Source organism: Manis pentadactyla, chromosome 15 (assembly GCF_030020395.1).
Source record: "Manis pentadactyla isolate mManPen7 chromosome 15, mManPen7.hap1, whole genome shotgun sequence".
Lineage (NCBI taxonomy): Eukaryota > Metazoa > Chordata > Mammalia > Pholidota > Manidae > Manis > Manis pentadactyla.
This window is the reverse complement of record NC_080033.1, coordinates 56,707,544-56,735,528: the sequence shown is the minus strand read 5'-3', so window position 1 is coordinate 56,735,528 and position 27,985 is coordinate 56,707,544. Positions and strand designations below refer to the sequence as shown.

The window sequence follows — 27,985 nt, the reverse complement described above, 5'->3', positions numbered from 1 at the left end:
ATGACAAGAGTGGGTAATGGAACAAATGTTAACATTGGGAAATTTGGGTGGAGGGGATACAGGAGTTCTTTGTACTGTTCTTGAAACATTCCTGTGGGTTTGGAAGTATTTTAGCATTAAAAAAGTGAAAAAAAATACAAGTCTAAAAGCAGTTCTTTTATTTACAGTATAAAGGTTACAAAGGAATATATGTATTTATATATATAATACCCTTAAGTTACAATTTCTCATTGTAATGTACAATGCTATGTTGATGTGCAACTCAAGGGGAAGTATTGTCTATGTATTTATATTTATAGAGTACACATAAAGCTTTTATTATTATTATTATTAAGAACACAAATACTGCCCTGTTTTATGCCATGGGTTTGGATTTGGTAGTCTGGTGATGCCAGAAGACTTGAGACTTTTAAATAACACTTAAAAAGAAGTCTTGTTTAAATACAGGGTTCTAACAAGAAGTAAAAACCAGATTATCACATACTTTTAATTCTTTGTAGAAGTATTATTCTAGCTTTCTAAGTCTTAATACTTAACAAAAATGAAAGTTGTGTGGGACCAACTACATACAAGTGGACACACCCAGTTTGCACAGATTAGCCAGAATAGGCCTTCATAAGTAAGTGGTTTGCCACCTTCTAAAGACCTCGGGTCTGGTATCAAAAGAGAAACAAAGTCTTTGGGAACCAAGGTCTTATCACGCTGAAGCCATCCAACAGACTGTAAACATAACACTGCAGTCCTACAATGGAGAGAGAAAAATGTAAAACTGGCTCCTACAATAAGGGCAGATTTGCTACAAGGTGTGAAGAATATTATCAAGACTGATGATTGTGCCAAACTCAAAACTTAGTTGAAATCATTTCCTTTACCCCAAATTTTACCAACTTACAAGACAAAGGTGGAATAAAAGTAACGGACACCTACTTGAACAGGACTGAGAGGGAAGGAAATCACTTCCTTCAGCCTAGGAGGCACAGACACTAACACGCCAATACTTATGTGCTGGTTCCAGTAATGTCTCATCATTAGCACCTGATTGTCAAAGGGTAGGTTTAAAGACCAAGACACTGAAGGCGTGACCTAATCGGTGTGCATGACTCCAGGACACTTGAGAACAAAGGGGAAGAAGCCCATGGGAGTCTGTTCTCTGTGCCATTCCAGTCACAGATGGTTTCGGGTCCTTTGTGGGCATAATGAAGGCTGTTGCCTGAAAAATTCACCATAGCGATAAGTGAAAGGCAAGCTGGAAAGAAAGGGGCAGTTATGGTATCAAAATTAGGGAGAATTCAATTAAACCTCTTTTACTTTCTTTAGGACACTTTTCATTGAGTTTGAGTACCAGAGTGTTAAGAACAAGTGGAATTTTGCTAAGTTTAAAATATCTTCATTTTGATCTATCATTAAGAAACACTCCATCAGGTATAAGGATTTTCAGCAAATGAGATGTTTAAGGATATAAGTGTGCAAATAAATGGGTCAGCACAATTTAGAAATAGGGGTAGATGAAATATCCATTTAGCTTTGCTGTTTATAGTTAAAAAAAGCTTTTCTTGAAAAAGACTTTCCCATTTGATCCACTTGGGGCAATAGAGCTTAATTTTTGTTGTGATTTATCTTACTAAGGATATTCTTCCCAAAACTAAAGTCTAATTTTGTGTTAGGAAAAAAAAAACTGCCCATGATGAAAAGACTGACCTACTTAGATGTGCTTGGAGTCCTTTCATGCTGGCATGGAACAAACACCAGGCATCGTTTTAAACACTTGCCCGTTTGCCAGATGAGAAGAACTGCAGATGTACTTTGGGAAAAATATAAAGTGGTTAATTACTTAACAACTGACTGATGAATAGGTGGCATGGTGTGATTGAGATATAATGGGCAATGTGCTACTTGAGTGCAGGAACTTTCTTTTGAACTCTTCAAAGTGCCTGTGTACATTAATACAACTGAACTGTACATTAATAAATGCCTACTAGATGAAAAAATACTTGAATTAGTATGTTATTAATCAAGTTGAAACCTTTCAGTTTCAATTTCTCCAGGCCACCAAAGAACCTTTCATCTATTTTTGTCTATTCATAAGAGACTTCTATCACTTTGAAGAGGTGACTCAACAGATTACAAGGTTGTATACGTGACTGGGACAAAGAAGGACTCAAAAACTACAAAAAAGCATTTGTGTAATGGCATAGAGGTAACATTACTACAGAACTGAGTAAGGTGCTTACAGGACTAAATTAGAAATCTACCAGGAGAGCCAATCATATGCTATCACAAAGTATCATTTCTCTATTATAGCTTCAGCCAGTCTTTTTTGGGGCAATTCAAAGTTTACAGTTCATACGGTAGATTTTCATTGATTATAATCAAACATTCATTTGGAAGCAAGCAATTTTTGCAAATGGCATATTTATGCTTTATAACAAGTGTAGATTAACTTTTAAAACTAGATTATGCTTTGGTTCAGTCGCTTGAAGTGGGAAGGAAAAATAAGAGGTGGCAAGAGATAAAGCTCAAGTTTATCAGTTTTGAAACAAAAGAAGAAATCTTGCTGAAATATTTTTTCAAGTTAATATGTAACAATCATTATTCCAGTTGGCAGTTTAGCTAGTGTCAAAAAGAGACAAGAAAACAGGTGTGCTCTATGTACCTGACGTGAAATTCTGTCTTTTAGCAGAATGCAGTCAACATTCTTGTAGACTGATCTGCCGGATGTTTTTGGTTTTGTTTTTAAAGAAAGGGTGTCACATCAGCCACTTAAGCAGCCTATTACAACTGTAAAGTTCACTTACTATCATTACACCATAGGAATAACTATATTGCTTAAAAACATATACTCCTGATATATGACATAATTCTTTTAGAACTGTCTATCAATACACATTTATTGTCTATATACCCAGCACAGTAAACGAGATACCTTAAAAAGGTGGGGCAGCAGGGGAGACTGCTGCTGTCAGTTTTTAAAGACAATATATAGAAAGTCAAAATAATTCTAGGTTACCAAGCATTCTTGAGAGAACGGTAGCAGATGGTAGATTCCTCTGCTTTCATCTTCAGGAGGGGAAAAAAAGCCACAATAAGAATTCACATTTAGCTGAAAGAACTGTCCAAACTCAAGGCAGAGTATAATATCACCAGGCATACAAAAGACCTGTTAGAGATACATACAAAGAATGAATATGGCTATAGTCAAATTCAACTTAAAAGTTCAAGCAGAATCCCAAATTTAAATGTCTCTTTCCCTCACACAGATATTCAGATCTGACCAGAAATATGCTTTGAGATGAAAGAGATCAGGCATTTTACCTCTTCATTTAGGGATTAAGAAACGATGACCTTTGGCTTTCTAACCAGCCATTTAATTCATGGCGTCAATAGTGGGTTGTGGCGACATGGAAATGTATGCTGGATATTTGGATGGTTTAAAGATTATATACAATCAATAGCTTATAAACAGTGAAAATAATAAGAACATAACTCAGCATAAGTGTCCAAGACCAGATACAAAAAAGCAGAGAAAGTGCTTAAGTCTACAGGTCTTCCCTGAAAGCTTCAAGAATGTTTTACTCTTTAATAGTAGATAGAGCTTTTAATAGAATTTGCATAGCAGCTTATAAGATCATTTGCATTAAAAAATATGGAGAGTCCTCCATGTTTCTTAAAACATACAAACATATCCACAGCATATAAATTAAACAAGAAGACCTGGTGGTTCTAAAAAAAAATCCATTACAACCTTTCTCAAAAGTGGTCACACGTTTGTCCATCCAAACCTTTACAGTGAAACCTGTTTTTCTGGGAGAAACATAATCTTGTCCAGATTCCACACAGTTTATTTTTTTTAATAATAAATTTTGATTTGTTAACTAAGTGCATTTAATCAGCTGAAAAAAGCTTTGTTACCATTCTGCTTAGGAGGATAAATTAAGAAAACAAATAATCAGTAACAACTTTAATCATTTGTTGGTTAGAGAGATTTTTCCACTTATAAAAATATAAGGAATAAATAATTCAATTTCTCATGCCATGCAATCGTTTTCAATAACAAAATTTTTAAGAGTACAGATGATAAAAACAGGCACTATCAGACTACGTAGCCTAAAAAGTGCAAAAACATGGCTTTAAAATGGAAAGTAGTACTTCTGATTTCCTGTACATGTCCCAATATTTAACCTAAAACTTGGACAACTAGGTAGGTGAGTTTACAGTTACAACTACCTAGCAAATACTGGATAAGCATAAAGTATTTCTTCATATAAAATATTAGATGGTGATTTCCAAGAAAGGTTTGTCTGATGACTTTAGGGAGCACTAAGTTTTTTCAGAAAAGAACAACTGAGCCTTTTCTTTTGTTCCTTTTTTTGGTGAGTGGGGAGAAGGGGAAAAGTTTTAGGGAAAGAAGAGGGAGAATTTTCACACACCAACTGGTTGCTTATAGGCGTCTGTGTGGAATATGGAGAAGACGTCTAAGCCCCAGGTCTCGGAGGGCACAGGGAGTGCGGTCCACCGGAACGAGAGGGACACTCCTCTCCATTCTACATATGGAAGTCCACAACATGCTCAACGATTGTCCTAATTCAAAATGAAAAATTAGCTGTTCTATAGATGATGTAAAATATCAAAAATGCCCATTTTTAGTTATTGTTTGAAAATAATTTGCTGTATTTTGGCATCTTAATACAAAATATGGGTTTGTCAAGGCTGTCCCATCCATAAAAAGCATTTCATTTGTGGCTTGAAAATCCCACAAACACTCTTGGTTGAAGAGCAGCCTGGTGGCCCACGACTGGAAAGCTGCTGAAGTATATTAAACAAGCTGCTTAAGGACTCCTGCTCTTTGGGGTGCTAGTGTCAAAGGAAACCTCCTATATGCTTTCATGTCACATCAAGACTCAAGATATTAAAAACCCTCTAAACCTTGGTGCTTAAAGTTTTTGACATGACAGTTTAAACTTGAGCAAAATGAGCCAAAACGCACACACTCCTCACCTCTCCTGCCCACATTTTAATCACACCTTTCTACAGATCTTTTCCATATAACTGATGAGCAGGGTGGCTCAGAAGTTCCCTCGAAAATATTCTCAGTGGCTTAGCCTTTCACACAAACACAAAAAAAAACAACCAAATGGCTTTGCTGCAAAGGTCTATGACTGCATCATTCAACTTCTCAGATTAATAATACTCTCACTGCAGAGCATCTAAGCTCCTTATCTGAGGGTATTATCTGTTGAAATTCTTCCAGAAATTACAGCTGGACCTTCGAGATATTTTTTTTCTTCCCTGATTTGCAAACTTTTCCCAGGTGGAACCTAAATTAGGTTTATGAATTTTTTAAAAGTTAAAAAAAGAAAAAAAGCTCTTGAAAGACATTTTTTAGTCTAGATCTCAATTTCTAGTTTTAAGTGGATCAGATAATTCATTTTTGGAAATGGAGCTGGGGGAAAAACAGACACCTCTCTCTATCTCTGCATATGTTTAATCTCACTGTACATGGGGAAGGACTGCCTGACAGGCAGAGGGAAGATGGTGGGGTTACCATGTCTAACAAGAGCTCCTTGCTTGAGTCTGCTCTTTCACATATCCTATAGGTCAATTTACATTCAAACCAAACAGCTCATGTTTTGCATATACAGCTGTGTTTTATTCTTAACTTTTTTTTTTTTCACCCCTGTTTGGAGTGCTACCCTCCTCTACCCTCTGTAGTGCTCACATCCTTTATGGCACTCCTGATAAATCTAGATTGTGAGTGAGAACTACTTCCAGACCTTTCTTCAGAAAGCACAGAGAACATCCAAGTCAGTATTATGTTTTCTTAAACCCGGGACTGTGCTCATCTTGACATTTTATACAGCTATTATACTATTTTAATGTTTCAGATATACACGCCCTTCATAATTAGGAAAAACAAGCTGAGTGCGATTCTTTAAAACCACAAAATCAGCAGTCTCACCACTATTATGTCCTAATGATGACATCTGGCAATGCTTAGCAAAATGCAGGTAGCTGTTCCTGGGGCTTGTCACCATGCCCCCTGCAGGGCACAGGGCTAAGCCGGCACTGAGTCTTGAACTCACAGCTGCTTGTCCAAGCCACTCTGCTGCCACAAAGGCAGAGGCCAGGGCTAGGGTCCTGCATGGGCTCACAGGGCCCAAAGCAACTGGACATATTTGTGCTGAAGAGTCGGCTTCCCCCACAAAGTCTACTCTTTAAACAAGCTCACTCTCTACGATTTATCTTCCTCAAAGATATCTGCCCACTAAAAAGGATACTATTGAGGAATCAAAGACTATTCCTCAAAACTAGGATAGATGATCTCCCTTCAATGGCAGTGATATCCAGTTGTTCAAATAGTGACTAATAAAGCTCCATTAACCCTGATCAAAGGCACATTTGGTAAGCAATAAAAATGGCTTAGGCTAAAATGAGGATTTTCTTTTAAAATAAATCTTTTAACATCCCCTGGCTCCTACCATAGATAAAAATCAGAAAAACCTGAAACAAGCAAAACTTGTCTTTCAATGCAATGGTTTCCAACTTGCTTTTCAATTTGGTCACCACGAGGAAGGGAGAAGACAAGGCAAATCAAACTGTGCAGGTTCTAAGTCCTAAAGTCAGCACTTCTGAGTGGCAAAGCCTGTGATGCAGTGGGCGTGACAGCCAGGGTGGGATGCGGCGGGGGAGCCAGGACAGATGGGAGACTGCCTTGGTAATACAGTCCGAGGACTCCCTAGGGGGGAAAGAGCAAGTGAGGACAGCAAACTCCGACAAAACGTATGAGCCATCTGGAACGACCAGGAAGCACAGGCTGCTACAAACTGGCAAGAGACAGTTGTCCTAAGCAAGAGATCAAGGTTAAGCCTCAAACAAATGCTATAGGAAGAAGAAAAAGAAAACAACTGGATATTTGATAATGTCCAAAAAGAAAAAACAATGAGACATCTTCTTAACAGGGGAAATAAACCTAAATTACTTAGAAACTGCATGAGGAAACAAGCCAATAAATCAACAGCTTCATTTCGGAGCTTATTAGAGTCCTAGAATTTCTGGCCAAAGTAGCTTGTGAAAAGGAGGCTCTTCTTTAAACACGGTTACCATTCAGCAGTGATTTGCAGGTCCTTGTCAAGGCACTGTGCTGGAGGAGAGAGCAAAGAGCTTTCTTTTTGTGCTTATTAATTTTTTTTTGTGAGGTGGAAATGCTTCTTGTGACATTCAAGGCTCTTTTCTGATTTTTTGCTGCTCAGACAAGCAGTCCCATTCGAGTGACTTTGGCTGACAAGAATGCGTGCAACACAAATACAATTGGCTTTGGACAAGAGTGCAGGTCCATGGTCTGTGGAGAAAGGACATTCATTATCACTACCATATACAGATGGTTTAATGAACAAACACCAAAGATAAACACATTTGGACATGATGTTCTACTTCTTAAAAAGAACTTGGATAAAGAATGTGCCAGATTTATGGACACTCTTGAGAACTTAAAGCCACAGATGAACATGTACTCTGAAGTAAGGTTACTCTACATGTGAGGTTTCACATTGACAATTAGGATACAATTGGTGGTGTACTACATTCCACCATGTTTGGTAGGAAGAACTAAAAAGTAGAGGAATATCCTATATAGAGACAATTAATTGTAATTATATTTCCCAGGGGTAACCACAGTAAATCAGCTGAAGTGTGACCATCTATGGGTATGATTTTTGACACCCTTTATCAGTAAGGCTAGTCAGGGGGGCTGATTATATCTTGATAAGCACAGGCCTCTAATTTGGACAGCTGATACCAGGACAACAGGAGATCTGGGCTCAGGATTCATGAGTCAACTGGTCTGTCAGTAGATGGCACTGATAAGAGAAGACTAGGAACAGGGCATAGCTTAGTTGACTATGCCTTTTAAAGGAAAATATAACTTTATTAAAAATATAAATTGTAAAGTACTAATTCCATCACTAAACTTTATATATATATAAAATACAAAGTGAGGATTGAAAATATATAAATAGGTGGAATAATCTAACATCTAGCTTGCTAAATGGCAACTGCTATTAATAACTGGCTCATTTAATAAACTTTATTTAACAAAGGCATTTAATTCTAATGCTTCAGGCTTTTGAAAAGTCCTGGTCCATAGCTTATCCATAGTATCCTAAAGGTTCATGATTTAAAATAAGATTTCTAGCCACAATTTCTCATTTCTCTATATTACTTCTAAGATCACCTTCAGTTCTAAAATTTCAAGATTGTTTTCCAAATTTACACTTACTGTGACTGTATCAACAGACTTAAGAGTTCACATATGATAAGACTTGTACCAGTGGCTCAATATGGATGAAGCATTACTTTACTCTTCTATCATGATTTATGATTTCTGAAGTATTCTCAACACACTTCCCTTGTTCTCTGAGAGGAATCATGAATTCCTATTGATATTTATTTTAAAAGACAAAGAAGTCAAAAAGATGATAGCTGTGTGGACACATATCTGTATCTTTTTTTCTGGTCAGAAGAATCTCTGTAGCAACCAAGTCACTATTACTTTTAACTCTTATCCCAACAAAGAGCTGATAATAACAACCGGTGGAATTTGCTTATTAAAGTTTGCCAGCTTTTACATTTTATATCTTCAATTTGATAAAAGTCTGTTCCTATAAAAGGCTGTTTTTTCTAACCTTCAAACAAAACTTTTAAAAAAAGGGAATGATTTCCTAAAATGGGGAAAGGAAAAGAAAACAAAACACCCAAACCTAAACCCAGTGCATCTTGAAATCTGAACAATTTCCTGGCTCCAAATGGAGTATCAGTCCATATTTTCTGTACAAGAGTAAACAATGAAAAAGAAAGAGAATACCTATTAAAACAAACATGTTTTTCAGAAACACTCTTACCAGTTCTCCCTCAGGACCACCAAAATCCAGATATAGATTTCTGATGCCATCATCAGCAGACATTTTCAGCCTTTCGAAGGGGTAGCGGTACAGCATGCTGCTGGAGCCTCCATTTTCCCTGGTGATAGTGAACCCATTTTCATAGTGGACAGTGAGTCTTACCTCTTGGCCATTTAATGTGCAGCCTGTTAAAGAGAAGCAAAAAAAAAAAATCATTAATAATGTTCCTACTTCAGTTATCAAGTAGAGAAGGATTCTTCTGACTTCAAGAAAGGGAAGAGAATCTTTTCTTGAGCATGTGTGATACCTAACCTATTTGGAACCTCCTAAAGTGAGTTTTGTTTTGGTCACTCAAGCTAACATCTTGACTGAGATGAGGAAGAAATTACGAAAACTCTCCTTGACATCTGATCTGACTCAGTTCAATCCTGTGACTGTCAACTGAGCACTTGTGCCGACAGTAGGCTGCACGTGGTCCTGGAGAAGTAAGAGGCATGGTCCCTGCTCTCAAGGACCTCAAAAATGAATAGGCATAAACATGACATCCCAATTGCAAAAGATGGAAGGTACAGAATATGAATGAACACCAAACTGAATCAGGCCAAAGTCAAGGAAAGATTTCCTGGAGGAGATGGGCCTTCAGATCGGCCCTACAGAATCGGTCAAACTAGATAGGCAGTAAGGAATAGGAAGAAGGTTTCAAGAGGGCAAGAAGAAGGAACAACCACAGAAGAAAAGGCAGAGCTGCCTTTCAGGGGCAGTAACGCGGTTTGGTTGGTATTTGGGAAGAGGATAAAGAAATGTTTATCACAGATAAAGGCTACAGTTAGCGAAAGTCATACCATCCATCCTATGAAAGATAAAATTCAAAGGCTACATCTGAAGGGTAGAACAAAAAACCTTTGATTATCAAAACCGGCAAATGTGTTCTGTCAAGACTGGTGGCGCCTCTGTTTCACTAATGTTTGAACAGTTTTGTTGTTAGTAGAGGCTACAAGCGAGAGGCCTTCTGAGAGCTGAACTTAAAATCACCTGAAGGATCACAGTCAAGCTATGATTGGTGACTTTAAACAGAAAGAATGGCTCCAAAACAAGCAAGTCCCTGTACCCAGACCAATCAATGCATTCTTTCACTGGACATGCAAAAACATTCAATTAGTCAAGGCAGCCGGTATGCTGAGGAAATGAGAAATAATAATAGATAAATATTGGCAGTGTCCTCCTTCTCAGTACTCCTCAAAGAAGAGAGTTCGGACAATGGACTTTGAATATTAGTTATCCTCAAAAAAGGAGCCCTGTGGGGAAAAATGGATAAGATGAATCACCCTGTAGAAGTAACCTCTAAACTGAATGGTGGGAAGATTGGAGGAAGAACACGGGGATCCCAATCAGACCAACCAGAGCACAGTTTTCAAGATAATTTTATTCTATTGATATCCCTGAAGCTATAGCATAGTCAAGGGTACTGCCGTCTGTCTGATGAGAAGAGAAGGGTCAGTTCTAGTCTTGAAAAGAAAAGCAGAAAGAATAAGGATCCACCCAAGTCCTTGCAGCACCAGCTGGAGAAAGTACAGTGCAGGAGGGTGAGTATTTTTGCCTGCAGGTATGTCTCTCCTGGGCAAAGATCAGACAGTTGCAGCGAGCAAAGGCAGGCCCTTAACCCAACAAGCTTCTCATATTAGAAATTTCTCAAATACGCTGTTTAGGATTGTTTCCCAGAAGGGAAGGAAAGGAAGGCAAATAAATGTCCAGTGTCTGTGTGTGTTACTTAAAAAACCAGAATACTGTTTATGAATACCTTAATTTTGAAAAGGAGAAGTAAAGGTCATACTGAAAATGTGTAGCTTTAGAATTGAGTTTTAGTTTAAAACTTGTAATTAATACCAGATAAATTTGAATAACAGTATGAACTAGCCAAAAATGTGCCCAACAGTCTTAGTTAAATGGTTTCTCCCTAAACTGTAGAATAAGAACAGTTGGGGCAATGGCGATTAAGTACCTGATACCGCTCACCCTCAGAGGGTCTCAGGAGTAATGAACCAAAGAGCACTAAACCTCTTACTCTGACTTGTTGAGTGTGTGTGTGAATATGTGTGTCCGTGGCCCTGTTCTAATGGGACAGGATGGGGTTTAGTAGCAAAGCTCTGAGCTGCTCCAGGTGGCTTATTGCAATACCCTGATGTCTTAATTCAACTAAAATCCTTTTGGATGGCTATAAATCCACTGTCCACCTCAATTTATAGGCAAGTCAGTAAAGAATTCAACATACTGATTTGGATTAACAGAGTTGTTATCAGAAATATAAAAAAGAAACACAACAGCATTCAAGGACAATCACAGGACATCAAATCATTGAAGTTTAAAAGAGAGAAAACAACCAGTTTTTCAGAGGGAGATAAGCACTCAGCACTCAGCAGAGGGTGCTTTGTGCCCTTTTTGTAGGATACAATGTGGTTGATGGTGGGCAGAGCTGAAGATGCAGAAGCAACTCTGTAAGCCTGGACCCAAAATAATCAGAAACACCCATAAAGACTAACTGTTTGGTGGAATTGTGAATTATGTCTTAGTTTGTTGGTTTGTTTGTTCATTAATTCATGTATTCACATTTTAAAGCTCTCTGCTGGCACAGGGCAGTAGGGAAGACAGACAGGTAATTGTAACCAATCTGTGCTGGAAAAAAAATTGTTCTGAGCACTTATTATGGGCCAGACACTATGTTAAGTGCCGGTAGATACAGAGCTGAAAAAAAGATGGTTCCTGTTGAGACACGTGTGAGAAGAGAGGAAATGTGGATACAGCAGAATGAAGTAAGAGCTATCCTGGAGAGATGGACAACAGTGGGGGAGGCTGGAGGCCGGGAGTAACTCTGGGGAATTGGAAAAGGCTTGGTGCTATTTCCCTTAGTCTTAGATAATAATAAAAGGTACAGTAGTGGCTGCCTTGTTGAGTGTGTGATATACACCAGAATTCATGACATTTTAATTAATCTAAACATTAAAATAATAAACTTGCAGGGTTTTTTTTGGAATTTTTTATTACCAAATAAAATGCAAAACAGACATCCTCATCTCTTCTCTAAGATTCACTCATCCCTGAGACCTGCTTCAGTACCCACCCACAACCAGGGTAGGGGTCAAGGAAAAGGTGGTGGTTAGGATGGGGTGAGAGACAGTAGGGGGCAAGGCCTATGTGTGGACCAACTTCAGAAAACCAGGAATCCTGATTCACACATGTACTCATCCAAATTAATTGTTCTAAATAAAGTTCTCTGATGAGAACCTCCCTGTACTCTCTGACATCACCTTTAAGGTTCCAATTATTATACTCATTTATTTTTTTAATAACAACTGTATTGATATATAATTCACATACCCTACAATTCATTCATTTCAAGTATGGAACTCAATGGTTTTTAGTATATTCAGAGTTGTATATGTTCATTTATTTTTAACTAATAAATAGTTTCAACTGCTTAATAATATAAACTTTTCTGTTTTTCTCTTGATAATCTAGAGTAGTGGTTCTTAACCCCTTAAAGGTGCTTATAATCTGTGGACCTTTTAATGCTCTAGCCAACTGACTTTTAAATCTAGGTGGTAGAACTTGGGTCAATATTAAAAAGCTCTCTAGGCTATTCCATGGTACAGTTGAGGTTGAGAACCACTGACCTAGAACATTAATACCTGTTTTTTGATACAATTTCTGATGATTATACTAACCACAGTTGGGTAAATATAAAACACTTGGATTGGGACAAGAGGGACAATATTTGGGCTCCAGCATAATCCATTATTTTTAGCCCTAGACTTCACAGGAAATCTTCAAACCAAATTCTAATATTTCTCCTGGCCTCTCAGTAATATATTATAAAATTCTTTATAGTGATATATGATGGGACTGGTTGTGATATATGGGACTTATGGCTCCTTAGGAAAAAAAAAATATATATAAATACATAAAGTTTTTCCTGTTACACAAATATGATATAACTCTAAATATTCAAACAACATACAAGGAGCCTGTAATTGCACTTGGGGAGTTAGGGATGGAGTAAAAGCCATGGATATCTGCAGAACAAATTACTCAGGAGTAAAAGGCAATGCCCACTTCAGGAGCTAAGATATACACCCACACCCATCCTCTCGTCTCCCATCTGTCCCTCTTCCAGGATAAGGCCAGTCCTCCCACCTGTACTCTGGATCCCATCCACTTCCACTTTCTCAAAAACCATTCAAGGTTTATTCTTTCTTCTTCTTCTTGCATTTTCAACATCACCCTCTAAACCATATCCCGCCCATTAAGTTTTTTTTAAATGTTCAAGTCTCTCTCATTGCTAAAAGATATGTCACTACTCAATTCCCTAACCTTCTTCTTTCTACCACTCCCCTTTCTCCTTCTCTTCACAGCGAAACTTCTTAAAAGCTATGTATACCCCATTTATCCATTTTTCACCTCCCATTCAATCCTCAGCCCTCTGCAATCTGCCACTGGCATTACACCCTCAACATCTCTAAGGGCACCAATTACATCCATGTTGCTGAATCTGATCTGGCTGAAGAAGCAGGCCCTTGTCTTACTTGATACTTGTAGTACCCACTGCTGGTAGTCTAACCAGCTTCTTTTTCTCTATTCTTTCTTTATAGCCAAATTATAATTTTATTCAGGTTTCTACTTCCTCCTAACGTGTTTTAATTAAGTTCATACTTGCCAGAAGGAAAAAGTCCTTGTGTACTGGAAGGATCACTGATCAATTGTACTATAACTGTCATCTTCATCTATAAAGGTTTAAAACTAAATGAACATTATGAAGGTCATATATTGCATTCACTAGTCAAATCTTGTAGGTAGTCACTAAAGTTTTTCTAAATGGGTAAACTATAACCAAAATACATAAGAGACAATAAACAGAGCTTAACTGATTTCCTTCTGTTAACTTCCTGACTTTCTTTAGGTCACAATTATCTGTAGGACAATTTGCCATAATTATAGTTTTAAATAAACTTTTCTGAATCGCCCAATAATTTAACAGAAGGTTAATATTAAATTGACATGCAACTGAAGGGCATGCTGGTTTCTGTATGTATGTGTGTACACATGTGTAAGTGCATGTGCACACTAAGCATACACATATGAAGATGTAACAAACAAGGTACACACATGCATAGTACACATATGCACAGCACACGTACATACACAAACATATTTTAAAAGGAATTCTGCTGGCTCTTTTCAAAGCAGTTTACCTTCAGCCAGTTTAATATATCTGGCACAGCTCTAAATACAGATGGTTATTAAATACATCAATTGACCTGAATTATAGAATTATAGAAATGAAAATATTTCTGGTAGTATTAGAATACAGCTGTGAATGAGAACAACACATTTCAAAATTACCAAAAAAAGTTTCTTTTGTCTATTTAAAAATATAAGGAACCAGCTGGTCCTTAATCTCTCTCTCCTTAAGCCATCTGTATTTCAACAACTGTGAGCCAGGGGCTGGATATATTTTGACTTCCTGCAATGTGAAGTTTAGCTGCCAGCCACCAAAGAAACAATACAAAACTAAAAAATGTTAAAAATTCAAGTTGCGCTCTGTTTTGGGAAGCATACATCTCTAGATCCTCAAAGAAGATGTGACTCCAGATGCCAGGGAGGGGACTGATGAGTGTGCTGGCCTGACACCCTTGGGCACCCCAGAGAACACAGAGCATTGCAGACCTTCACATGGAGGACTTACCCATCCCAGAGAGCATATTCTGTAGCCAAGACAAAAACCAGAGCCCTATGGCCCTTAATGTGGTAATCAACCACTGCATAGAGAAAATGGGTGGGAGACAGGCAAGTAAGAAAGACAATGTGGAGGTGGCAGCTTTTGTCCAAATCCAAGGAGGGGTCTTACTAGTTATTGGCGTCATTGCCTGAGTCACCACTGTGGTCATGAAAAAAATCTCAAGCAGGTCCTTAACAGCTGAAGAATTGTAGTGCTTTGACAACATTAAAGAAACTGTCCGTGTTAGAAAATGACCCACGGAAATGCTGCCCATGAAGTTCTCAAGCCATGGTGATCCCTTGCTCCCAAAAGCAATGGAAAGACAGATCACTGCTTTTAAAATATTTTCTCTTTTTACATAAATTCTGTGAAACTAGGTTTATAAAATAAAATACATAGAAAACAGGAGCAAAATTAAGTAAACCAACCTGTAGCCAAGATATCCAAAGTAATTCAAACCACATTAGAAACTGTAATTGTGTCTTCATTTTGACTATTCTTTGTTCTTGTTAAAGCGAAAAGCAATCTGGAGACACCTATACACAAGTATGTACATAGGAAACCATATCCCCAAATCCGTATCGTCTGGCCACAAGAGGGCGCTATAACAATGGAAAGAGACCACGGCTCATTTCCCTCCCGTGACTATTTCAGTAAGTATTGGGCACACACTTTCAGACTTTTGAGAAAAACTGCTTTTCCAAATTCTTTACTTTTCTAGAGCCATAAGCTTTGCCAGATGCTCATATTTAAGGGGGTCTACTCGTATCTTATACTCTACATCTTCTTAACTAGGAAATTAATACATTTACCTGCTTAGTAAATGAGTCCTTACACTATCAAATATAGATTTAAAAAATGATGAACAGTGAAACTGCCATGCTGTACATCGAGTGTTAGGAGTGTGTTCAGAGCCACGTACAATGCTTAGGAAAACCTTGCTACTGACACTGAAAAACCAGGTTTCTTTCTGTCATGACCACTTTAAGCTGCGATATTTCACATTTGAAGTCTGCATACATGATAATGGCTTTTACTTTAAAATAAAGTACAACAGCTCCATCTAATTACTATTAGAAATGAAATGCCAGGAACTATACCTAGAGAGACTTCCTTGACCAGCTCGGCAGCAGCATGGCAACCCTGAACAAGTGTCCTGGTCCAAGTTGACAGATCCCGATGTGTCTCCACCCTGAAGAGATGCATCTCAATGCCCTGCCGAGAGCCAGTCCTGGTAGCAAATGTAAGGTCAGATCCGAGTGTGGGTGACCGGCATCCGGAGCCAGAATGAACCAACCTAGGCCCACACACAAAGATAAAAAGTAATCAATGCATTGTCAGAGGAAAATGTCATAATTTATGCTGATTGATAAGCAGAAATTTCTAAAAGTCAACAGCAGTTTTTGGGTACGTACATTTCAAAGCAAGATTATAATCTTTCAAGTAGATACCATCTGTTTTCTCATACAGTGATTCCTGGTGTCACACGCAGAACACTGGGCTAAATGGGCCAAGACCCCAATTTCCCCTGACTTCTTTATGCTCCCAAGAAACTATGCATCTCAAAAAAAGATTCAATTTTGATTAGGAAATAGTAAGCCTCCTCTCATGAAGAGCCTCCCCCATTATCAACATCATTCACCAAAATGGTATATATATATATATTTTTTTTACCAAGGATGAACATTAATGTATCATAGTCACCCAAACCATAGTTTACTTTTGGGTTCACTCTTGGTGTTGCATATTCTATAGGTTTGGACAAATGTATAATATCCAGCATTATAATACCATACAGAGTATTTTCACTGCCCTAAAAATTCTCCATTTACTGCCTGCTCATCCTTTCCCTCCCCCCTAGCAACCACCAATTTTTTTCTCCATAGTTTTGCCTTTTCCACATGTTGGAATCATGCAGAATAAGCCTTGTCAGACTGGCTTCATTCACTTAGTAATATGCAGTTAAGGATCCCTATGTCTTTTAATGGCTTAATAGCTCATTTCTTTTAGTGCCCAATGATATTCTATCATAATGTACCACAGCTTATTTATTCATTCACCTACTGAAGGATATCTTGGTTGCTTCCAAGTTTTGGCAATCATGAATAAAGCTGCTATGAACATCAGTGTGCAGGTTTTTGTGTGGACATTAGTTTTAATTTCTTTGGGTAAACCAAGGAGCAAGATTGCTAGATCATATGCTAAGAGTATGTTTGTAAAAACTGCAAACTGTCTTCCAAATTAGCTATACCATTTTATGTTCACTCCAGCAATGTATAAGAGTTCATGAAAAGATGCTCAACATCATTAGCTATTAGAGAAACACAACACAAAACCACAAGAATGCAGAGAAAATGCAACCCTCATAGACTGCTGGTGAGAGTTTAAAATGATGTGGCCCACTGTACAAAATAGCCTGGTGGTTCCTCACAAAGGTTAAACAGAGTTCCATATGACCCAGCACAATTCTGTTCCTAGATATATGCCCCCCAAGCTCCAAAACATATGTCCACATAAAAATTTGTACATGGAAGTTATAGCAGCATTATTTGTAACAGTCAAAAAATGGAAATAATCCAAATGACCATCAATGATGAATATGGTATATCCACATAATGGAATAATATTAAGCCATAAAAAGGAATGAAGTTGTGACAAATGCCACAGTAAGGATGAACCTTGAAAACACTACCCTAAGTGAAAGAAGCCAGACATAAAAGGCTACATAAGGTATGATTACATCTATACAACATGTCCAGACTAGGTAAATGTACAGAGATAGAAAGCAGATTTGTGGTTGCTCAGGGCTGGGGAGAGGGAAATGAGGAATGACTACTACTGGGTAAAGAGTTTCTTTTTGGGTGATGAAAGTGTACTAATACCGATCATGGTAATGACTGCATGACTCTGTGGATCTAAAAATGATTGAGTTTTACACTTCAAATGGGTGAATTGTGTAGTATGTGAGTTTTATCTCAATAGAACTGCTAAAAAAAAACAGTGAAGTATACATGTGGAAAAATCCTAAGAAAGCAACTTTCCTTAAGGTCATTAAACTATTCAACATTTTGATTGATGACTGCCATTTAATATAGTTTAGTTTATTCACTTCTTCCAAAAATATTTTCCCTATATTTACCAAGTTCTAAGTAGGTAGGTCAGTATTACAGAACAAACATACTACCTCACAGGGAATCGGTTAACAGACATTTTCTATATAGGGCTTTTAAAAACTTGGGTGAGGAATGTACACCAAAGAGAAATAAACAAAATGGCTTGTTCTTAGTTTCACTGTAGGCTATATACCTAGAACAGTTTTCCACAAATTTGCTAGCTCCTTCCTTCACTCCTCTAATAACAGTAACTGGGGCAAGAAGACGTAAAAGAGCAAATGGATGCTCCTTGACATTTCCTCTAGTTGTCAGGAGCCACTCTAGATTCAGATGAAAGGCAAGGTGTTTCTCTCAAGGAAAAGGCAATTTCTTCTAACCTACCAGGTTAAGCCAATAACTGTAGTTCTCAAGCTTGGCTGTACACTGGAATCACCTAGTATATAGCCCTTAAAAATTACTGATATCTGCCTCCAATCCTCAAAGATTCAGATTTAACTTGTCTAGGGTGGGTCCCAGGCAACCTTATTTTATTAAAAGTTCTCCAGATGATTCGCATGTGTAGCCACAGTTAGGAAGCACTAAACTAATGGCTTGCGAACATTTTGGCCTGAAGACTCTCCTATGCTCCTAAAAACTACTGAGTACTCCAAAACACTGCTGTTTATATGGGTTATACTTATTAATACTTACTATAATTAGAAATTAAAACTGAGAAATTATTTGTGAAGTCATTTAAAAATAAAAATAAACTTGTCATGTGCTAATATAAATAACTTATTTTTATTATAATACTTTCCCAAGCAAAAAAATTAATATGAAGAGAGGCAGTGTTTTACATTTTTTTGTGTACTTCTTTAATAAAAGGGAGCTGAATTCTCCTATCTGCTTCTGCATTCTGTTGCAATTAGTTGCAGTATATGAGGACTATTCAGCCTCACAGAGGCATGTAATTGCAAAAGGAGTATTTTAATGACCTTTGCAGGTAATTGTGGATATCCTTCTGTCCACTGAGCCAAACTCAACAAATGGTTTCTTAAAAGTTAGTGGTAACGTAGGATCTGAAACTTTATCGATTAAGTTTTCATTTCCTATCTCATTAACAATCCACTGGTTTCACACTCTGAATGGATCCTTTTTACCCAGGCATGATACTGTTACATTATGTATTGGTCATCTGGAAGATATTTTTTCACTCAGTTATACAGATTTTCCAAATGTTAAAAGCTTTCCATTATACAATATTAAAAAGTCACATTTTCTAATATCACCACACCACTGATCTCATCTGAAAAGTCTTTAAGTATTGGGGAGCTGTCGAGCTCACAGCAACACATGCAAGTTTTCTAGGATTCTAATTTTTGTTTGAAAGCTAGAATTTTATAATTGGCAACAAATACTATCAGTGTTTTCCTTAAATAACAAATTCATTTTGGTCATTTTAGAAAAGATGTCTGGCAAATACCCAAGTCTGACTGACTATAGTTTGTTAGACAGTTGTTTTTTCCAAGTAAAAACTGGTGTTACATGAAAAAAAAACAGTTCAGCTTACAACCCAAATACACATCCTTTTCTTGGAGACAATGACACTTAGTATGCAACAGACATGCTCTGTACTTCCCATTTTATCGCACAAGTTATCTTAGTATTACTATGAAAACAAGTTTGAACTCGCAGACCCCCTGAAGAGGGGATCCCCAGAGGTCCATAGAAGTATACTTTGAAGACCACCTCATTGGGCTGATTCCCATAAAACCAACATGCCAATTAAACATAAGTGATCTCAGCAAGAGTTAAATAAGTTTTGAAATTACTTCACATAGGATTCAAGTAAGAGCATGGGCAAAGTAACGGTGTATTCTTCCATATTCAGTTTGATTGCTAATCCCAAGTCAGACATTAAAAAATAAAAAGCCTAGGAGAATTTTTCCTATAGATTTGATTATGAAATATTTGGCAGAGGGAATCTAATTCAAACCAGCTGCTGGACTCTTGCTGTGCAGCAGTTGGTTAGAACACACTGCCAAAAGGGTGGGGGGGGAGGTCAGATGAACTCATGCAAAGGCGTTTTAGCAGCTTTTACCCCTAAGTCCCTAAGCACACCACCACCCAATTTTCCACACTGTAAAGTAACCACACTTTCTTTGGATCTTTTTCTCCTCCAGTCAAAGGAAGCTTATAGAAAAAGACTACAAAATGTGCATTCACAAAATCCATTGCATTTTTAAAACCAAGGTGTTTTTCTACCAGTATCATGTATCTGGCTTTAATCTCAAGAAAAGTGTAAAATAAAAATCAATCAATTAATTAATTAAAAAAAATACTCTTCATTCATCACTTTCATATTTTACTTAATTTCTCACCAGCTTGAAATACCAGTATTAAGTAAACACACACAACACAGTGTTGGTTTCTAAGAATCTGCAATGTGCAAGCCATTCTAAATGGTAACCTCATGTTAATTTATATCATTCTAACAATGTTCTTTGATTTTTGAACTACAATTAATTCTCCATTTATCAGGGACTCTCTACTTTTGTGGACAGTCAAGATCCTTAATTTCTTTTCCTTCCCTATATATTCTTTTTGTGTATGTGTCTCATTCTCCCATAAGAACATATCCCAAAGTATTAGAATTAATGACAGTAAACATTCAGCCCTTTCTCATTCCTCATGTAAGTCTCAATCTCTTTCTCTCTCCCACAGTAAAAAGACATAAGCACATGCTTTCTTTTTCTAGCCTTGCTTCTCTGTGTGGGATACTTCCTGGTCCGGACCCATCCTCTGGTTTCTGTCAGCGGCCATCTTCCACCCCCTTGAGAGGCAGAGGATGATTAAGCCCCACTTGATTCCATCATGCAGTGACTTCAACCAATTCCACCTGGCCAATATGGCCACAGGGAAAAATGAAACCTCTCATTTGCCTATCATCTCTGCTCCTAATCCACTGGTACTTCCTGAACAAGGAATAGAGAATCCCTGTTGTTACATTAATTAAACTTACTAAGAAACACCATGTTCAGAGAGCTACAGGTCCCACACATTTAATTAATGCCCATGTTCAATTTGCATGTCTAGGTTGGTCCAAATAATACATTTGAATTCTTCACATTTAACATGAAAATTTCACTACTTTCAAGCCTCTCCAGTCACAGCTGAGCTCCCCCTTTTAAAAATGGCCAGATTAAAGCAACGGTAATTTTTACATAGGATTCTTCTTTGACATATTTGCACTTAATAATAAATAATTACTATTACAATTAAAGTGGCTAACACTTGGGCACTTATGTCAGGTACCATTGTAGGTATTTATAAGTATTAACTCATTGAACACTCCCACCCACCCAATCTCATCAGGTAGGGTCCACTTAACAATTAAAGTCTGTGGCACAGGCTCTTCCCTTTGGCGGCAATCACTGAAGCACCAGAGGCCAAAATGAAGTTCAGTCCCTTTGTGACTTCCATCCAGAGCAAGACTGTAAGAAACATTTCAACGCACCCCCCCACATTTGCAAGAAGGCTACGTCTTCCCCTCTTTCCAAAGCGCTGAGACACAAGTACAGTGTTTGATCCGTGCCCACCTGAAAGGATGATGAAGTGCTGCAGGTTGTGTGAGGACACTACAAAGGTCAGCAAATGGGCAAAGCAGCCGAGGTTTGCAGGAAGAAATATGTCATCTATGTTGAGTGAGCACAGTGGGAGAAGGCAAATGACACAACTGTCCATGTGGGCAACCACCCCAGCAAGGTAGTTATCACTAGACTAAAACTGAACAAAGACTGCAAAAAGATCCTTGAACGTAAAGCCAAATTTTGGCAAGTAGGAAAGGAAGAGGGCAAATATGAAGAAGGAACAATTGAGGAAGAAGCAGGAATAAAGTAATCATACAGGCAGCTTTCAATAAAAACTGTTTAAATGAAAAAACAAAAAGTCTGTGGCACAGAAAGAAAGGTTAAGTAACATGTTCCTAATTACCTTTGAAAACTGGTGGAATAGGGTTTCAAACTCAGTTTATTAAGTATTGGTCTTAGTCCCTTCTATTAAATACCACTGTTCTTGGTTTGTTTTCATTGTAACAGCTTTATTGAGATATAATTCACATACCATACACTTTACCCATTTTAAAGTATACAGTTCAATAGATTTTAGCATATTCAGAGATGTGCATCCATCTCTCCATTCAATTTTGGTGCACGTTCACAGAAGTCCCCCCACCCAGTTTTGCTTTTCTGTGGTTTCAGTTAGCTGAGGTCATCTGTGGTCCAGAGCAGATGATCCTCCTTCTGATGTATTGTCAGGTCAGTAGTAGCCTAGCACTATGTTACAGTGCCTACATCATTCACCTCACTTCATTTCATCATGTAGGCATTTTATCATCTCACATCATGACAAGAAGAGGGATGAATACTATAAGATATTTTGAGAGAGAGACCACATTCACATAAACTTTTATTAGAGTATATTGTTATAGTTGTTCTATTTTGTTTCTAGTCATTGCTAATCTCTTACTGGGCCTAATTTATAAAGCAAACTTTATCAAAGTTGTGTATGTATAGGAAAAAAAAAGTGTATATACACAGGGTTCAGCACTGTGGTTTTCAAGCATCCAATGGTGGTTATGGAAGTATCCCCAGTGGATAAGGGGAAAATATTGTGCCCCAAAAAGAAATCCTATACTCATGAGCAGTCGCTCTGTGTCTCCCACACAAACCCTCTCCCTGGGGCAATGATAAATCTACTTTGTTTCTATAGATTTTGCCTATTCTGGACATTTCATTTAAATGGAATCATGCGATATGTGGTCTTTTGTTTCTGCCTACTTTCACTTAGCAATGTTTTCAAGGTTCATCCAAGTTGCAGAGTATATCAGAACCTCATTCCTTTTTTATTGCTGAATAATATTTCATTTATATATGGAATATATCACATATTATTTATCTATTCTTTAGTTGATGGACACTTGTGTCATGTCCGCCTTTTAGTTGTTATGAACAATGCTATTTGAACATTCATGTATAAGTTTTTTGTCGACAGGTTTTAATTTCTCTTGAGTATAAAACCTAAGAGTGGTATTGCTGGGTCATATGGTGTTTAGCCTTTTCAAGAACTTCCAGATTTCCCACATTGACTACACCACTTTACATTCCTAATAGCAATGTATGTAGGTTCTATTTTCTCCACATCCCAGACTACACTTGTTATTATCTCTTTTTAATTATAGCCATCATAGAGGATGGGAAGTAGTATCTGGTTTTGATTTGCATTTCCCTGATGGCTAATTCTGTTGAGCATCTTTTCATGTGCTTATTGGCCATTTGTATATTGTTTGAACAAATGTCTATTCAGATCTTTTTCCCATTTTTTAAATTGGGTAACTTATCTTTATTATTGAGTTGTAAGAATTCTTTATATTTTCTAGATACAAGTCTCAGATTAGACATGACTTGCAAATACTTTTTCCCACACTGTGCGTTGTCTTTTCACCTTTTGGTTTTTTATTGAAGTATAGTTGATATACCATCTTATATTGGTCTCAAGTATACAACACAGTGGTTCAACAGCTACCCATATTATTAAATCCTCACCCTCACTAGTGTGGTTAGTATCTGTTGACATAGGAAGATGTTACAGAATCATTAGTTATATTCTCCATGCTGGACTGCCATTTCCAGTCTTTTCACTTTCTTGATGATGCCACTTGAAGCACAAAAGTTTTTAGTTTTGATGAACTCCAATTTATTTTTTCTCTTTTGCTTGTGCTTTTGGTGTCATATCTAAGAAGGTTCTGACTAAGCCAAGGTCATGAAGAGATCTACTCCTGCATTTTCTTCTGAGAGTTTTACAGTTTTGGCTTTTGTATCTTACCAAAATCTTTTCCCTAATTGCAAGTACAACCATCTCATTTCCTTCTTTGGTAGCAAAGTGCTTTGGTAGTCTAGGTCCAGTCTAGTCAATGGCCAGAAATTGTTTATAGGACTGTAATTTCTAGTATTGAATAAAGGCTCACCTCTGGGATGCCATAGGTTTCTGCTTCATCCCTTCGGTGGCACACAGTTAGAGAAATGTCTAAGATAGAGCAATTCTCCTTGCATTCTATGATCATAACTAGAATATAAGCTTCTTTCATAAAATTTAAACAAGTGATTTCTACACTCATATTCACAAAGTCTAAATCTTTGGAAAATATAAATTTAATTGCTCTAATTATAACTACTGAGACATATCCATGTTTTCATAGGATTCCTGTCATGCTCTTGATGTAACCATGACACTATCAAATATAATTTAAGTAATAGAATTTAACTTAACAGATTTATTGAGGGCCTACTACATGCAAAGCATTTTTGGAAATGCTAAGATGACTTAGTCATAGTTCTTGACAAGAAAGTGGTTATAATTTAGTGGGAATTAAAAAAAATAAACAGAGAAACTGATGGTTAAATTCAGTATTTCTGTAGGATACTTATGTCGTGAAGGAATTAATGAGGGCATACATCCCTAATTTTGAGGCTCGTTACAAACTCTACCTCTGTGATCTAGGTGCTCCAGCTCTAAATTACAGAAAACTATCTGAAAAGCTGTGTGATAATTTTATTTTTAAAATAAGAATGATACATGTAAGGGAAACTGGCAAGCTGAAGGAAATCCTATGTAATGTGACAAGTCTTCATGAAATGTAAAGAATATTCTTCCTTAAATTAATCTTCGCTCAAAGCAGGAAATCCTGCCTTCCCACACTGTCCCCTGTGGAACATATTTTGCTCTGTCCAGGATTGAGCTTTCTTGACCACCAAATACTTTTCTGTGGGAATCCTTCTAAATGTGTGTTTTTTGAGTTACATCAAAACCTAGTTCTTTTTGAAGCCAAATAAAACTGAATGTGCAGACAGTTCTCCAAAGAAGAAATTCAGATGGCCAAGAGGCACATGAAAAGGTGCTCCACATCACTAATTATCAGGGAAATGCAAATTAAAACCACAATGAGATATCACTTCACACGAGTTAGGATGGCCAATATCGAAAAGACCAGGAACAACAAATGTTGGTGAGGATGAGAATGTGAATTAGTTCAAGCACTGTGGAAAGCAATATGGAGGTTCCTCAAAAAACTAAAAATAGAAATACCTTTTGACCCAGGAATTCCACTCCTAGGAATTTGCCCAAAGAAACAAGATCTCAGATTCAAAGAGACATATGCACCCCTATGTTTATCGCAGCACTATTTACAATAGCCAAGACATGGAAGCAACCTAAGTGTCCATCAGTAGATGAATGGATAAAGAAGATGTGGTACATAGACACATGGAATATTATTCAGCCATAAGAAGAAAACAAATGCTACCATTTGCAACAACATGGATGGAGCTAGAGGGTATTATGCTCAGTGAAACAAGCCAGGCAGAGAAAGACAAGTACCACATGATTTCACTCATTTGTGGAGTATAACAACAAAGCAAAACTGAAGGAACAAAACAGCAGCAGACTCAGACTCCAAGAAGGGACTAGCGGTTAGCAAAGGGGAGGGGTGGGGAGGCGGGTGGGGAGGGAGGGAGAAGGGGATTGAGGGGTATTATGATTAGTACACATAGTGTGTGGGGGGGTCATGGGGAAGACAGTGTAGCACAGAGAAGACAAGTAGGGACTCTGTGACATCTTACTATGCTGATGAACAGTGACTTCAATGGGATATGGGAGGGACTTAATAATATAGGTGAATGTAGTAACTACAATGTTTTTCATGTGAAACTTCATAAGAGTATATATCAATGATACCTTAATAAAAAACAAAAACAAAAACAATGTGAATATGTTTTCTACTTCCACACTAGTTACCTAGTTAACTAGTTTTCAGTTATCTCTTAAGACATTTGGCCCCCAAATCTACATTTCTGTATTCTTTTTCCTTTAACTCCCCACATCTGGCATGCTAGAAACATCCTTTTGCTTTAGGTCAAATCAATGTTTATTTGATGGAATCAAAATTAGATGCTTTTATACTAGAAAGGAAAGTTGAAGAATATTTTAGCTGAGTTGTGTGTTTATCCACGGTACCACATTCTGGTCTAAATGATTTCATCATTCAGTCAAAAGGCTGCCAGATTTTCAGTGGTTTTCTAGTCACAGTCAATAAAGAAAAAAACTCCACTATATACCTTACCTTTGTGACTAAGCAAGTCTTGAGGGGAGCAGTTAGGAAGCTGCTTCAACAACTTAAAAAAATGCACACAAAAATCAATTATTCTGAGCGAGGAGAAGCAAAATAATAAGGTTGTGAAAGAAGGGTGTGCTTAAACCAACTACATCAGCTACTTAAATGCTACTTCAGGCACCTGAGATGTATAGAATTCACTTTAAAGCTCTTTAGAGTAGGACAGATGTTTTGTGTGTCTTTAATTTTACCTTGTGGCAACAAGAGGGTAGCTATGACACGGTGACGCCCAGGCATCCCTTGTCCATGGCATACAGTCATAGAGCAGCAAATCCTTCTCCGTCACAGCCATGAGGACAGGTCTCCACTGCTGTCTTCCACCATCTAGTTTTGCCTATTACAAAGGTTAAATTCAGAAAGCAGAGCTAACTATAATGACTGTAGTTATAATTGTAAAATCCCTTCAGTGACAGCCTAACATACTGGGTCTCCCTTTTGTTTCCCCATCCTAACAGACTAGAGAAACAGGAAACAGCCCATCAGGTTCCTTCCCACTGGCAGGGGTGAGGTAGATTATAGAATTTGAAAAAGCTCTCCCTGAGGAGTTACAGACATTATCTGGCTATACGACACAGTTTTTTCCCCATTACGTAATAACTAATTATCACCGGTTGTAAATAAATATATAGTAATTTCAAAATGATGATTTCAATTGAACATTTGAAGTAATGGTGAAAATGATTAATAGCTTTGGTAATATCTGAAGTGGGAATAACATATTCCATGTACAGGCTAGAAATACAGAATTCTACTACCAAATAAGTCCATATAATCTATACCTCACCTTTTGTCAAGAATTTTAGATCAAGACCTATAATAAGAAATATATTTTCACTGCAACCCAAGACACATATATAAATAGCTGAGTTAAAAAATTTCTGATATAACACAATCCCTTTATTTTGTGCAATGCAGTCTGATCATTTCTTTTTTTTTTTTTAATGCTGATCATGACCCACCATGTTGTATTTTGGAAAACACTGGTGTTATAGTCAAAGAGTTCCCCATGATACTTTAGGAAGCTTACATTTCAGTTTCAAATGTTTAATTATATTTACTTACATAAAGCTCAGTTATCTCTGTGAGGATTTTTAAATGTAGGAAAACAACCCTTTAACCGTATTGTCGAGGATCCAAGGCCAAAAAGCAAAAGACTATGTTCAAGAAAAGCCCTGCTATCATCAAAACTTGCCCTCATAAGATGAGACCTTTGCACAGGAAATGCTTAACAACAGTCCATTTTAACACTGATCGTTCAGCTCACTATCACTGACAGCTTCAGGAAAATTCAAACCGATGAGCTGCTTGTCTCATAAAGAGCTGCCTTCAAAGCAACCATTTATTTTCTCTTCCTTAATGACTTCTGAAGGTAATTTGGACTTGTCACAACACCTTGAGCATATATCTGGTAACCTGAAAATCGGCCTGGGTGGTTTGGTTTGGTGCTGTAACACCTACCACCAAGACTCTGAAAACACAAAATGAATGACCTGACTCTGGGAATTTAAGCAAAGTATTGTAAAAATAATTATATTTTTCTTGTTGGTGAGCCCATTTTCTAGTACTCTATATCAGTCTATAGGTAAACTGAGATATAATGACTTTTAAGAAATATATACGTGGTCATTCAGATGGCCAAAATACATTTCTCAGATATATTTGGTCTTTATCCACAGTTTCTGAAACCACTTTACAGCCATAAAGGTGAAATTGATGTCTTGTATTAATCAAGGAGAATTTTGGACCCCAACCATGGTTGGGGGGTGGGGGGATGGCTGGTTGCCAGGAAGACCAACCCTGTGAATTAGAGGGTTGGAACTTTCAGTCCCACCCACCCACCCTTCCATCTCCAGAGAGGAAAAAGGCATGGAGGTTGAATCAACCAACGGCCATTGACTTAGTCAATCATAGTCATGACGGTAATGCCATGTTATGAAGCCTTTTTCTGGAAAGCTTCCACAGCTGGAGAATCAGAATGCTGCCACATGCCACCAAGCTGGGC

At 37.5% G+C, this 27,985-nt stretch overlaps 1 protein-coding gene and 1 pseudogene across 1 annotated transcript in view; one reads left to right on the top strand and one right to left on the bottom strand.

Annotated features, from left to right (window-relative positions):
• Nucleotides 1–135: 135 nt before the first annotated feature.
• Nucleotides 136–27,985, bottom strand: part of SNTB2 (syntrophin beta 2) — an 89,996-nt gene continuing 62,146 nt past the window's right edge. The window contains exons 4-7 of the mRNA XM_036897736.2: nucleotides 26,175–26,317; nucleotides 15,765–15,961; nucleotides 8,895–9,079; nucleotides 136–7,336 (exon numbers count right to left, since the gene is read on the bottom strand). Of these exons, the coding sequence (XP_036753631.2) occupies nucleotides 7,244–7,336; nucleotides 8,895–9,079; nucleotides 15,765–15,961; nucleotides 26,175–26,317 (618 nt within the window). The 3' untranslated portion in view covers nucleotides 136–7,243. The remainder of the gene's footprint in view (nucleotides 7,337–8,894; nucleotides 9,080–15,764; nucleotides 15,962–26,174; nucleotides 26,318–27,985) is intronic.
• On the top strand, nucleotides 15,974–25,584 carry LOC130681100 (60S ribosomal protein L26-like; annotated as a pseudogene).